At 54.3% G+C, this 13,432-nt stretch overlaps 1 protein-coding gene across 4 annotated transcripts; it reads left to right on the top strand.

Annotated features, from left to right (window-relative positions):
* Nucleotides 1-33: 33 nt before the first annotated feature.
* On the top strand, nucleotides 34-8,722 carry NCDN (neurochondrin). Of its 4 annotated transcripts, none has more exons than XM_081057548.1 (7): nucleotides 34-174; nucleotides 1,395-1,535; nucleotides 2,640-3,608; nucleotides 4,387-4,628; nucleotides 5,191-5,415; nucleotides 5,810-5,952; nucleotides 7,218-8,722. In XM_081057548.1, the coding sequence occupies exons 2-7, from the start codon at nucleotides 1,413-1,415 to the stop codon at nucleotides 7,652-7,654; spliced, it is 2,139 nt and encodes a 712-aa protein (XP_080913674.1). In that variant the 5' UTR covers nucleotides 34-174; nucleotides 1,395-1,412; the 3' UTR covers nucleotides 7,655-8,722. The 4 variants fall into 4 exon arrangements, with proteins under 4 accessions (XP_080913674.1, XP_080913673.1, XP_080913675.1 ...); XM_081057547.1 differs by having other exon boundaries at nucleotides 71-508; XM_081057549.1 differs by lacking the exon at nucleotides 34-174 and adding an exon at nucleotides 566-654.
* The last annotated feature ends 4,710 nt before the right edge of the window (nucleotides 8,723-13,432 follow it).

Genomic DNA, 13,432 nt, shown 5'->3' with positions numbered 1-13,432 from the left:
CCATTGGCCAGAGCCTGGAGTGAAGCCGCCGCGGATTGGTCGAGAGCGTTGCGGAGGTGGGGGTGGAGCTGCGGCAGCCTGGAGCCAGGAGTGGGCAACGCGGCGTGAGCAGCGGCCCCAGGCTCCCGGAGCAACGCGCTGAGAGAAGACTTCGCTGCTCGGGGCCGTAGCCTGGTGAGCTCAGCCCCCTTGAGGCCCTCCCCTACATTCCAGCCGGGGCCTCTCCGAGCCGGCGCTGATCGACGCCGACACACCCCGGGGACCCTGTCGTGACTCCATCGCGCCATATCGCGACATCATCGTGCCCTGTCGAGACTCCATTTTGTCACAGCCCTTTTCAATATATAGCTATTTTTTTAATTTGCACTGTCATCTTTGGGGCTGTCCCATGTCGTGATTTTGCCGTGATCTCTCCGTGACATCACCGCGCCATCGTGAAGTGTGATCTCATCGCCGCCCTGTCGTGACTTCATCAATGTCGTGTTGTGACCTGGCTGCGGCGGGACAGGTGGTGACCGCCAGGAACCCTCCTTCCCTTTCTCATCTCCCCGTCTCAGCAGCCCCGCTTCGATTATCCGGCTTTTGGATTCTCCGTTGTCCTGGGAGCTACCTGGGACCCCTCCTTGCTTCTCCAGCCCCTGCCGGCATCCACAGGCTGGTAGCGGGACGGGGAGGGCGAGGAGAGGGGGCGCAAGGGGTTAATGCTGCTGCTGCTGCTGCTGCTGCTGCTGCTGCTGCTGCTGCTGCTGCTGCTGCTGCAGCTGCAGCTTCTGCCCGAGGGAGGGAAAGGAGAGGAGGCAAGGAGCCTGCGGGGGCGACTGAAAGCCCTGGCTGGAGGGGTGGGGTCCCCAGAGGGAACTCCACGCCTCCCCTGGTCAGCGCCCTTCATCCTCACTTCAGCTGAAGCTTTTCTCCTGTCTCTTCTGAAGAAGGGAGGGGAAAGGAAACCTAGGATGCCCTTTTCCCTCCTGTCAGCCTGAGTCCGGATAATCGAACTTCACCCTTGTACGTCTCCATTCCTCCCTGTCTGTCCGCACCACTCCCTCTCTGTGTGCCTCAGTGGAGGGAGATAAAACCAGGCTTCTGGTGTCAGAGAGCAGCTGAACGGTGGGGCCAGCCCCCTCCACCCCCAGGAGATTGGTGAGGAGAGCTGTCCAACTGAGCAGCAGGATGTATGGTCCTTTCGCTCCCACTTTCCGGAGGTGACCTTGGACCAGGGTCCCTTCATCCCTAAAGATTTGAAGGTCCAGCCCCTTAAAGGGAGGTCAGTCCTGAGGAGCCCATCCCTCCTGACCCTCCCCTCCGTGTGTTAATCCCTCCCTCCATCTTCCACTCCCACCCCCGCCCCCGCCCCTCCTCTGCAGTGGGATGCTCAGTCCCTCTTGTGTTCACAGTTGGGCAAGGCGGGCATCATGGCCTCGGATTTCGAGCCAGCTCTGAACCAGGCAGAGGGCCGAAACCCCACCCTGGAGCGCTACCTGGGAGCCCTCCGTGAGGCCAAGAATGACAGCGAGCAGTTTGCAGCCCTGCTGCTAGTAAGGAGCTGACTGAAAATTGGGAGGTGGGAAGGGATGGATGGTGGGGCCCTCTAGGAATGGGGTCAGTAAGTCCCCGAGGATATATAGGTTGTGCAGGCAACCCTGGAGGCACCAAGACGCCTATCTTTGGACTCTTGCTCCCTTGAGTACAGGGGCAAAGAGGAGAATGGGGATGAATGAGGGTTATGGCCCTAGGAGCCTCAGGAGGCTGGCTGGGTCTGCTCTCGGGTGTCCCAGAGCAGATGGGAGCTGACTCATAGGATAGCAGCAGCAGGTAGTAACTGTGCAGAGCACTTGAGGGCTGGGGATGAATGTTCTGGGGGTGGAGAGAGTAGCAGGACTGGAAGTGACTGCGAAGGGGTCCCAGGGGATGGCCGGGATGGCGGTAGGTAGGTTGAGGGTAAGGGAGCTGGTTCCAGGCTTGTCCCTGTTGGAGGAACCCAAGCTGGGGACAGCAGAGCAAGAGCTGCAGTGCTGGGAAGGAGGGGTTGGTGTGGGGGGGGTGGGTAAAGGGAGGAGGGAGAACAGCCGCTGCTTGTTTGCCATGGCAACAGGGAGAAGGCTCTGGAGTCAAGGGCTCACACTGCAGCAGAGGAGGTGTTTAGGTGCAATGTTAGGGGAAATGTTTTGACAGGCAAAGCAGCGAGACACAGGAGCCATTTCCCCTGAGAAGGTGGCGGGAATGGATCCGAGACTTCTCCGGAGAGAGCAATTAAGAAGGGACTCGAAATCCCTGGAGGATTTTAAACACTGAGTTCTGAGCCCCTTTCAACTCAGGTTGTGCGCATCTAGATTAGACATCAGAAAGAACTTCCCAACTGACCAAGTGATAAGACGACAGAACAAGTATCAATAGTTGAGGAGGCCTGGACCTCCCTTCCACGGAATAATCATAGATGAGGGATCCCAGAGGTCATACTTATCTGTCTCCAGGGAGAAGGAAGGAACTGGATGAAGTGACCTCTGGGAGGCTTCCCAACCCCAGAGTGAGTCCCGTTACATAACGTAATCCTGCTAATATTGAACTCCCCAGGGTGCAGGGGACAGTCTTTGCCACTTGTTCTTTTCGTCCTGCTGATAGCACATACTGCCCCCCCTCAGGTGACCAAGGCAGTCAAAGCAGGTGACATCGATGCCAAAACTCGGCGACGGATCTTCGATGCTGTAGGTTTCACATTCCCCAATCGTCTCCTGACCACCAAGGAGGCACCTGATGGCTGCCCCGACCATGTTCTCCGAGCCCTGGGTGTGGCCCTGCTGGCCTGCTTCTGCAGTGACCCTGAACTGGCTGCCCACCCCCAGGTCCTGAACAAGATCCCCATCCTTAGTACCTTCCTCACAACCCGGGGGGACCCTGATGATGCTGCCCGCCGTTCCATGATCGATGACACCTACCAGTGCCTAACGGCTGTGGCAGGCACACCCCGTGGGCCCCGGCACCTCATTGCTGGTGGCACCGTGTCTGCCCTGTGTCAGGCATACCTGGGGCATGGCTATGGCTTTGACCAGGCCCTGGCACTCCTGGTGGGGCTGCTGGCTGCTGCCGAGACACAGTGCTGGAAGGAGGCAGAGCCTGACCTGCTGGCTGTGTTGCGGGGCCTCAGTGAAGATTTCCAGAAAGCTGAGGATGCCAGCAAGTTTGAGCTCTGCCAGCTGCTGCCCATCTTTCTGCCCCCGACAACCGTGCCCTCTGAATGCCTCCGGGATCTGCAGGCTGGGCTGGCACGCATCCTGGGCAGCAAGCTGAGCTCCTGGCAGCGCAACCCCGCACTAAAGCTGGCAGCCCGCCTGGCGCACGCCTGTGGCTCCGACTGGATCCCAGCGGGCAGCTCCGGGAGCAAGTTCCTGGCCCTGCTGGTGAATCTGGCGTGCGTGGAGGTACGGCTGGCACTGGAGGAGACAGGCACAGAGGTGAAAGAAGATGTGGTGACTGCCTGCTATGCCCTCATGGAGTTGGGGATCCAAGAATGCACCCGCTGTGAGCAGTCACTGCTTAAGGAGCCACAGAAGGTGCAGCTCGTGAGCATCATGAAGGAAGCCATCGGAGCTGTCATCCACTACCTGCAGCAGGTGAGGGTGCAATGGCCAACAGAGAAATCCAGTGTGGGGGGGAGCCAGAGCCAGGGGAAAGGGGGAAGTGAAACTCCTGCACCTCCGAGTAATGGAGAGACAGTGAAGATGCACTTCCCTGGGAGTAGTGTGTGACCGAGCCTCCCCACCCTCCCCGTGCCTCCACATAAGCACCATACCACACACCATATGTGCACTCATCACAGTACACACACACGCACACACAACACAGTAACCTCCCACTCACAGCCCTCCCCCCAGTACACACACACACACACAATCGAAGCCGTCTGTTCTGCTCAGTCTATAGCATTGTTTTACATACATGCACATACAAACTTGTAACCCTGCAGGGAAAAGCAGCATGGCTACCTGGAGTCTGGCCTCTGAAGAGGTTCAGCTAATGCCTCCCAGGTCAGAGCTGCTGTAAAGGGAATGGTTACTTGGCTCTGGACCTCTGAGTTTCTTTTTAGCCCTGAGATACTTTGGAGGTGGGGAGGCAGGGGGAATACAAGTTGAGTCCCAGTGAGTGCAGAGTCCTGTCACCTGAAGTCCAGTTAGCTCAGCAGACATGCCCTGAGGGCTAGCTCTGTGCCAGGCCCCTGTTGGGTGCGTCCCTACCACGTTCTAGGTGCTGAGTACACAGAGCCTGCCTCTGGAGGACTCCCAGGCCAGAATTCCCTTCTAGTTGTGTTATTCCAAGGCTGGTCGACATGCTGTGCAGGCAGGGTAGGGGCTGTGGTCCTGCTCCATCTCAAGGGGGATCCTACGGCAACAGGTGGGGCCAGAAAAGCAGAAGGAGCCCTTTGTGTTTGCTTCGGTGCGGATCCTGGGTGCCTGGCTGGCTGAGGAGACCTCATCTCTGCGCAAAGAGGTCTGCCAGCTGCTGCCCTTCCTCGTCCGCTATGCCAAGACCCTCTACGAGGAGGCGGAGGAAGCCGATGACCTCTCTCAGCAGGTGGCTACCCTGGCCATCTCCCCCACCACTCCAGGGCCTACCTGGCCAGGGGATGCTCTCCGGTGAGTTCGTAGTTACAATCTGTCCAGCCACACTGTTTTAAAGAAAAGTGTAACAGAGGGACATCTCCTCTCCCCCCCAGACTGCGCTATGCTGGGCTTCCTGACTGCAGCATGAGATTGCCTTGAGGATTATTTCTGTTTGTGTTGGGGGGCTTGTTCCCACAGGACTCCTAGGCTGCCAAGTCTCACTTGTCAACCCCCGATTTCTCTAGAAAGAGAGAACTCATGCTTACTGAGTATCTACTACGTGCCAGGCATTTTTCTGTACTCTTTACCAAAATCTCATTGGGTCCACACAGCAAATCTATGACGTAAGTCTCATCCACATCTTCAGGATAAAGAAACTGAGACTCAAGGAGGTTAAAGTCACTTGGCCACACTCACACTATGTGGCAGAGCCCAAGTTTAAACTTAGGCCTATGCAACTCCAAAGCTTGTGCTTCTTGTGCGGTACCTCTGAGGATGTGTCCTTTTCCCCTACTTCCATTTTTCTTAGGTGGGGTGCCCCCAAACAGGGAATCTCTCCCTACCCCTCACACTTCTGTCCCTTCCACGCCCCCAGGCTCCTTCTGCCCGGCTGGTGCCACCTGACAGTCGAAGATGGGCCCCGGGAGATCCTGATCAAAGAGGGGGCCCCCTCACTTCTTTGCAAGTATTTCCTGCAGCAGTGGGAACTCACATCCCCCGGCCATGACACCTCAGTGCTGCCCGACAGTGTGGAGATCGGCCTGCAGACCTGCTGCCACATCTTCCTCAACCTCGTGGTCACTGCACCAGGGCTGATCAAGTGAGGCCGGGAGGAGGTCAGAGGAAGTGGGCGGGGGGAAAAGGGGGCTACTCACACTTGCCCCAAATCTTCATCTCCTGCTTTGCTTCCCTGTGTCCCTGGGTCCCTGTTAGTGTTAGAATGAGAGTCTCAGAATAGACAGAGCCACCCCACACAAGGCTGTGACATCTGGAACTCCTCTGGGCACATCTACCTGGTTCAGCCATAACCCAGTCTCCGCTCCCCAGATGCCATGAATGGGGCCCAAAATTAACTCTCCACCCTGTTGCCTAACTTCTTGCCAAACCCTGGCCTGATGAAGCTGGGAGCCCAAGATCCCAGGTTTTCCCAGGGCTTGGTCTGACTCTGTATTAACCCCCCTCCTCCCCGCATCTTTCCATGCCTCTCTCCTCAGGCGAGATGCCTGCTTCACGTCTCTTATGAACACCCTGATGACGTCACTGCCCGCACTAGTGCAGCAGCAGGGGAGGCTGCTTCTGGCTGCCAACGTGGCCACCCTGGGTCTCCTCATGGCCCGGCTCCTTAGCACCTCTCCGGGTAAGTCCTGGGGACCCAGACCTAATGGATGGGGTAGACAACCTGGGTGGACCTGCTGCCTCTGGGCACGTCACCATTTTCAGAGAATGGTTTTACAGAATTTTCCTATCCAGACGAACTCTAAAGTATGTCTCCATCCGTCACCCCACCCTTCTTTCCAAAATGATAACATTCTCTTTCTTTTGAAGACTTTTAAGGCAAGGTCTGGTGGGTGTAAGTACAGGCCTACTCCCAGCAGCCCAAGGAATCTGAATCCAGTGTTTCCAAGGTGGAGGAGCCGCCCCCAACAGGGCCTTGAGTCAGATACCTGACTTATCTCCATTGAGGTTTTTCTCTGCTCAGCGCCTCACCCCCTCGTGACAGGCTTCAGCGCTTGGTGCTCTTCTGCACGTACCTTCTCCCCAGCCCTGCCTTACTCTGGCCGTGTGCAGGGGGAAGGGCAGCCCCTCCAGCCCCTGCCAGCCCTCCATGTCTCCCACTTTGACTGTGGGTGTCTGCTTGGGTCCCTCTGTCCCTGCCTGTTCCATGTGCCCCATCTGTCAGGTTGGGGGAGCTGAGCAGACGCCCAGGAACGGGGTGTAACAAGCCCATACCCTCAGCTGCCTCTCTTCCCTACGTGGGGATCCCAGCAGGGTACCCAACAGTTGGAAGATGAGCAAGTCCCAGTGGACCAGGCGCACCCCCTGCTCTCCAGCCCCTGCGCTTGCTCAGTCCCAGCTGTATCACCATAGCCCGAGTAGAACCCCAGTGCTGGTTCACCCACAAATGCCACCAGGTTAGATTAACAGCCTCTGGGGCAGAGTCTGCAGTGCAGGGGTGAGCCTCAGCCCACAGGTAAGCAAAGCCGAGTCACCAGCTCCCAGTCCCCTCTGGCGCCCTCTTCTGGCCCAAGAATCAAATTGGCGCAACCTCCTTACCCTGTTGAGGAGCCCCTAGGCCCAGCCGCTGCTCACGTCACTGCTCAGACTTTAGGTAGTTCTGACCATGACATTGAATGTTCCAAGATTATTACATTTAATTCTCACAGCAGATTTTTCTAAGATTGGCACTATTGGTCCCGTTTTACAAGTGAAGAAACGATACCCAGAAAAGTGAATTACCCAGGGTCGCATAGTGAAGTCAAAGGCAGGGTTCAAACCTAGGCAGGCTGATTCCAGACTATACCTCGGCTCCCTGAATGTGCCCGCACAGGAAGGGAAAGTAGGGGTCTGGCAAAGCAGCTGGCCCATCTGCTTCATGCCCCCCACTCCCTGCTTGCCTTCCAGCTCTTCAGGGAACACCAGCATCCAGAGGTTTCTTCGCGGCCGCCATCCTCTTCCTGTCACAATCCCATGTGGCACGGGCCACTCCTGGCTCAGACCAGGCAGTGCTGGCCCTGTCCCCTGACTACGAAGGCATCTGGGCTGATCTGCAGGAGCTCTGGTTCCTGGGCATGCAGGCCTTCACAGGCTGCGTGCCACTGCTGCCCTGGCTGGCCCCCGCTGCCCTGCGCTCCCGCTGGCCACAGGAGCTGCTCCAGCTGCTAGGCAGTGTCAGCCCCAACTCCGTCAAACCTGAGATGGTAGCCGCCTATCAGGGTGTCCTGGTTGAGTTGGCACGGGCCAACCGGCTGTGCCGGGAGGCCATGAGGCTGCAGGCAGGTGAGGAGACAGCCAGCCACTATCGGATGGCCGCCCTGGAGCAATGCCTGTCGGAGCCCTGAAGGGATGTCCACTGGGGGCGGGCAGCGAGGGAAGGAGGGAGGAGGCATCTTCCCTGAAGCCCCCAAACTGGATCCCCCCTCTCCAGACTCCCACCCACACACCCCAGCTTTCTGGCTTTTCCAAGGGCAAGGGCATTGTGCCCACCCTTCAAGTGTAAGGAACTGTGTCCCGCCCCCTGGGCCCAGTTGGGCAGGGATTGTCTTGGAAATCAACGTGGCTGTGCCTGCCAGGCCCCAGAAGGTTGGAGCAGCCCCCAGGGAGGGGGGCACTAGGTGTCATTGTGCCTGATGTCTGGCTCCCCCACAAGAGGGAGGCCTCAGGGTGGGACAGGGCTGGCAGGAGCTGGCTGCCTCAGCCCATGTGCCCTGCCGGCCAGGGCGTGGGCTCCCCTAGGCTGTGGTGCCCCTTTGGCCTCCCAGGTCCACGTCCTTTAAATTGGCCATTTGGTTCTTGCCCTTGGCCCTCATGGGCAGAGAGCAGGCTCAGGCCATTGACATTGCAGTTCTTCCTATCAACTTCAGTGACCCAGGGTCTATAGTGCCCCATCCTTTTAGGGGCAGACAGGCCTGGTGGGGGGTGGGGAAAACTCCGTCCACCTGAGCTTCCTTGAGGGGACCCAGAAACCCTTGGGCCTGGGTCTCTTAAGCTTTTGTGTCGTGTTGCAGCAGAGTGATGATGGGGGTTGGGGGGTTATTTATTTTGCCTGTCCTTATTCCTGCTTGGACACCTGAGCATCTGATCCCTGTCCCCCTGATGCCATCTGGCCTGGCTGGAGCCAGGAACAGGAAGGACACTTCCCCAAAAGCCGCATGTTTCCCTAGTGATTGCACCCCGTTGCCGTCATGGTGCCTGGCTTTAAATCCACCCCTGCTTAGGACTCCTCTCTGCAGAGAGACGCGACTGGCGGCTCCAGCAGGAACTACCTTTATTATGAACCCAGGGGGACCCCCCCACACACACACCTGATGATTTCTTGCTCCCCCCCTTCCCTCCCCCAGTGCGTTCTGTGATCGCCAAGTTCAAAGCTGTGCACATGTGGACACTCAATAAATGTTCATTGGTGACAAGATGGCTCCTGTGTGGTCTGTCCTGCACCTTCTCTCCCAGGTTCCAGCAGCTCTCAGCTACTATTTGCTGGACACATGCTCTGCTAGGCACACTTCACAAGTGTTACTCAGCCCACCCAAGAATCCTATGAAGCAGGCATTACCCTGATTTTACAGGTGAAGAAGACACTTAGGCATAGGTAGGGGAGTTGCTCAGAGTGTTGCAGGTAGTAAATGCCAGAGCCAAGACTCCACATAGGCCATCCAACTTCTCAGCCTACCCCCTTAATTGCTAGAGCAAGGCTGCTGATGTGGGTATTGATGTGGCCAGGCCTAGTGGGGGCTCTGGTCTCTGGTGTACAGATGAAGTGCTGCCCATCCATGGCAGCAGTTTGTTGCCAAGTGGCACTGCTGTATCCTCCAATTTTTGAAGAGAAAGCAGAAATCGTAATTCTTATGTGAAATTTGATTTTTGAATGTTGATTTTTAAAAAATACAATCACTGCTACCCCAACAGAACATTGGCAGGCCAAATGTGGCTTTCAGGCCACCAGCTGTTCACCTCTGCTCTATGTCAAGTGAGGAGGGAAAGGTCCTAGGTACTTCAGTAGAAGAGCAGAGCACCCACTGCCTCACCAGGCCTGAGCCAAAGCTGTCAGACAGGAACCAGACGCAGACTCCTTTCTACCTAAGCCCTCAAGCCTACAAGCATTCACTCCTTACAAGTCCTGCTCTTCCTGAATGCCAACCTATGGTTGGCTGTGCACAGACAGGAACATCCATTTATTTATTCGATATACTGGAAGTCATGTTCTTAGCATGGATTCCGTGAAATCCCTGAAAAATACGAAAAGACAGACCCTGCCCTGCCCTCAGCAGCTTAAAATCTAGAAGGGAAACAGGAAAGGCAACAGAGAGCTCCAAAAGGGGTGAACAGTTGCTTCTATGGGGGGATCTGAACAAAGTGTGGCTGGAGCGTAAGAGCTCCTCAGCCTGTCTGAATAAGTCCAGGGAAATTCAGAGAAAATATTTGCTCTGAGACGTGAGTGTGAGGAGGGCTTGCCAGGTGGACAAGCAGAGGAACAGCAGGTATAAAGGCACGCAAGCTTAGGAACTGCAAGTAGGTCATTACTGCTGCAGCAGAGAGTGTGAGGAGTGTAGAAGATGAGGTCACACCAGTGGGCATGGAGCAGACCTTACAAGTCCTGCTGTGTGTGTCAAGAAGCTTAGGTTGAGATAATGCCAAGACTGTGATGTTTGAGCAGATTGAATGTGATCCAGTGTGCATTTTAGAAAGATGATTTTGGCTGCAAGAGGGACGACTGAGGCAAGGAGCTCAGAGGAAAGGTCGTAAATCTGAACTTATTAAGCCAGCAGCAGTGAAGATGGAGAAAACGTAGGTAGGCGTGAGTTCATAGAGCTTGGTGATTAACTGAAAGTCAAGTAGGATGAAGAGCCAAGGATGATTCCAGATTCCTGATCTGGGCCACTAAGTGGTTAAGGAGGCCATTCACTGTCATGGGGAACACTGGAAAACAGGTTTGTGCAAAGTATAGGCTCATTTTGGTAAATGGTGAATTTGTGCTGCTTGCAGAATATCCAGTGGGCAGTTGCTTTCTGTGATCTGGGGCTCAGAGAGAGGTCTGGGTGAGTGACAGTTTTGAAGTTATCAGTATAGACGGTCCTTAAAAGTCATGGGAGTGACTGAGATCACCGGAAGTGAAAAGAGAAGACTACTCCAAAACAGTGGCAACCAGCTGTTATCCCTGTTCTCCAAGTACTCTCCCTCATGCAGTGGGGTTGATAAACCTGGTAGAAAACCTCGTAATACAAGGAAGACTGAGCTCCATACTTTAGAAAGGGATGGTCAGAGAATTTGGGGCTTCGGAATGCAGGGCAATGGGGGGACGGGGAGGGTTAGGCTAACTTGGAGAGACCAAGCTTGCTCCTGGTTATGCAGCTGCCAGGGAAAAAAGGAAACGCGAGCTGCAGTTGTGAGATCCAACCACGAGGTGGCGCCTCAACATCTCCTTGTGCCAGATTTCCCCCATCCTGCACTCAGCCAGGCCCAGACGAGAGTAGGAGGTTGTCAAAGGCTGGGAGGAGTGTAGTTGTGCCAACAATAAAGGAGGCAGGCCTGAGTGTTTTCTTAACATGAAGTCCAAATGCAATCTCACTTTTTGAAAAGAGAGGGAAAGATTTGAGCATGGGGAGAGAGCAATGTGCCAAGTGTGCCAAATGGTAGTCTATGTGTTTCAACTTGTACACCTATGTGTCAATATGTGCTGTGTGTTCCCATGTTGTATGTGTGTTTCCCATGATTCTCTCTGTGTGTGTTGTGTATCCCATGTGTTCAGGGGTGTCTGCATGTGTACCCCATGCCATCCCAGGCTTCTACATGTGTGTATTTGTCCCAAAGAGTAGGCAACCTGCAGTGTCCACCTTCATGCTTCAGAGAGTGAGGAGTCCCTTGGCCCTGAAAGAGAAAGGCAAGAGAGTCTGCAACCAGAGGGTCCTGAAGATTTTAGGAGCCCCCCAAAGCAGCAGCAGACCATGGAGAACATCTTCTCCCCCGTAGCCATAAGCAAAATCACTATTTATCAGATTACCCTCCTGAGATGATGCATGGGTTCTATGTCTAGCTACCCAGGGTTGTACTCACTTCCTAAAGGATCCCTCAGTACGGTGAGGGATTCATAAACTCATCCATTCATTCGTCACTTCTTCACTGAGCATTCATTGAGTACATGTCATGCACCAAACCCAGGGCAGGACACATTTTCTGTTTCTGGTTTCATCTTCTTGGGAAGGAGTTCATGAGGCAGGAAAGCAAAATTAGTTGCAGCGGCAAAGAGCTTGCAATGGTGGTTAAAGTGTTGAAGCCTTTGTTCCCTGAAGATGGTTCATGGAGAGCCCCAGGAGAGTGTTCAGCGGGGAGGTAACATGGTCTAGTCACTTTTGTTGCTAAATGGAACTGGAATTGGATCAGAAGACATATGGATGAAGGCAGGAGACCACTTAGCCGGTGTGCAATGATCTAGGCAGTGATTCTCAGACTTTACTCTGCTTTTGAGTCACCTTACGGGTTCATTAAAACACAGATTGCCAGGCCCCTCCCCCAGAGTTATTAATTCAGCATTTTGGGGGTGGGGCCCAAAAACTGGCACTTCTAACATGTTCCCGTGTGTTGCAGGGGATGCTGGTCAGGGACCCCACTGAGAACTACCAGTCAGTCTATGAGAAAGAGTGTGGTAGCTTAAGGCACTGACAGAGGGGTGCAGAGAGGTTTTAAGGGTTAGACATGACAACACTCCATGAGGAGTAGCTTATGGGGGGAGGAGAAGGTCAGAGTCTGGGATGACTTTTTAATTTGCAGGATGGTGGTATCATTTGCGGAACTACAGAACACAGGAGGAGAAGCAGGGTGGCGTTGATGGTGGGGGTGGAGGAGATGTTGATTTCAGTTTTGGACTTAGAAAGTTTCAGATGGTGACAACACGATGTCTGCAAGAAGTATCCAGCTGACAATTGCATCTATGGGCCGGGATTTCTAGTGAGAGATACAGACTGGAGATGACAATTTGGGAGATAACAGTGGACAGCTAGACATTAAAGTTTTGAGAGGGGATGAACTAAGTCATGAAGATTACAGATAGGAAGAAAAGGCAGAAACTTCAATTGTGAGGATAAATAACTGGCATTAAGGATGTGGGTAAAAAAGGAAATAGAAAAGAAGACTCAAGAGGGGCCAGAGTAGAAAGGAAGAGAATAAAGCAAGAAGGGTGCAGGAAAGTAGGGGGAGGGAACCCAAGGAAGTCAGTGGACAGGCAGCCTGCCCTACACTGTGGCTTTCCCAAGCCTGCTGGAGACATCAGGGGATCCCCACAGCTGAGAATGGGCATTATCAGCCTTGCTGCTCCTGGACTTCTCCCAAAAGGGTCCACCAACCCGCATGCCATGCACTGACACACATACGACTATACCTTTCCTAGAACCTGACTTCTAGTGTGGCTGAAGTTGAGAGTGAGGGGAAGAGGGGCCTCATCACAGACTCACACCCCCCACACTCCCCATATATAGACACAGACAAACATATTCCTGCCTCGGATCTATCCTGGGCACAAAGCCTGCAGAATTGCCCATTTCTGCTTCATCCACCACTCTAGCTGGTGGTTCCACCCTCCAGAAGGTTCTTAGTGGTGAACCCTTGGCTACTGTTAGATTCCCCATTCCCCAAATCCCCCACCCACCCAGGCTGAGATAACTCAGACCTGAGCTCTGCATCTGCCATGTGCCTTCTCAAACCCCCTCAAGTCTCCTCCATGTACATTCCATGGGTTAATGGTGTCACTTCTATTGCCCCTTCTCCTCTACCTCAATATTTTTACCTTTATGTTCTCATCTTCCACTTCACTAGAAAGAGGCCTAAGAAAAATCTAGTTTCCTCTGCCCTACCCTACATTTTCGTTGTTGAAGTTGCAGAAACTGAGATCAGAGAGAAAAGGGGACTTACCAGGATCACAGGTCAATTGAAGTCAGGACTGAATTCTAGGCACCTGAGTCTCAGGCAACACAGACTAGAATTCTGAGCAGAGAGAGGTGGCTAGAGGTGGACTACTCCAGCTCTGCCACTTGACTAGCTGCTTGATCTTGAGTAAGTCAGTTCACCTCTTTGCTTCATTTTCTTCACCTGAGAATGGGGTTGTTAAGAGGGTTAAATAACTCAATATT

Source organism: Rhinolophus hipposideros (assembly GCF_964194185.1).
Source record: "Rhinolophus hipposideros genome assembly, chromosome: 8".
Classification (NCBI taxonomy): Eukaryota; Metazoa; Chordata; class Mammalia; order Chiroptera; family Rhinolophidae; genus Rhinolophus; species Rhinolophus hipposideros.
Note: the sequence above shows the minus strand (reverse complement) of the source record. Positions and strands in the feature narration are given on the sequence as shown.

Coding starts and splice junctions, on each gene's coding strand:
- NCDN (XM_081057547.1), top strand. CDS start 476: ATGTCGTGTTGTGACCTGGCTGCGGCGGGACAG. Junction 1,536..2,639: donor AGTTTGCAGCCCTGCTGCTA/GTAAGGAGCTGA, acceptor GCCCCCCCTCAG/GTGACCAAGGCAGTCAAAGC. Junction 4,629..5,190: donor TGGCCAGGGGATGCTCTCCG/GTGAGTTCGTAG, acceptor CCACGCCCCCAG/GCTCCTTCTGCCCGGCTGGT.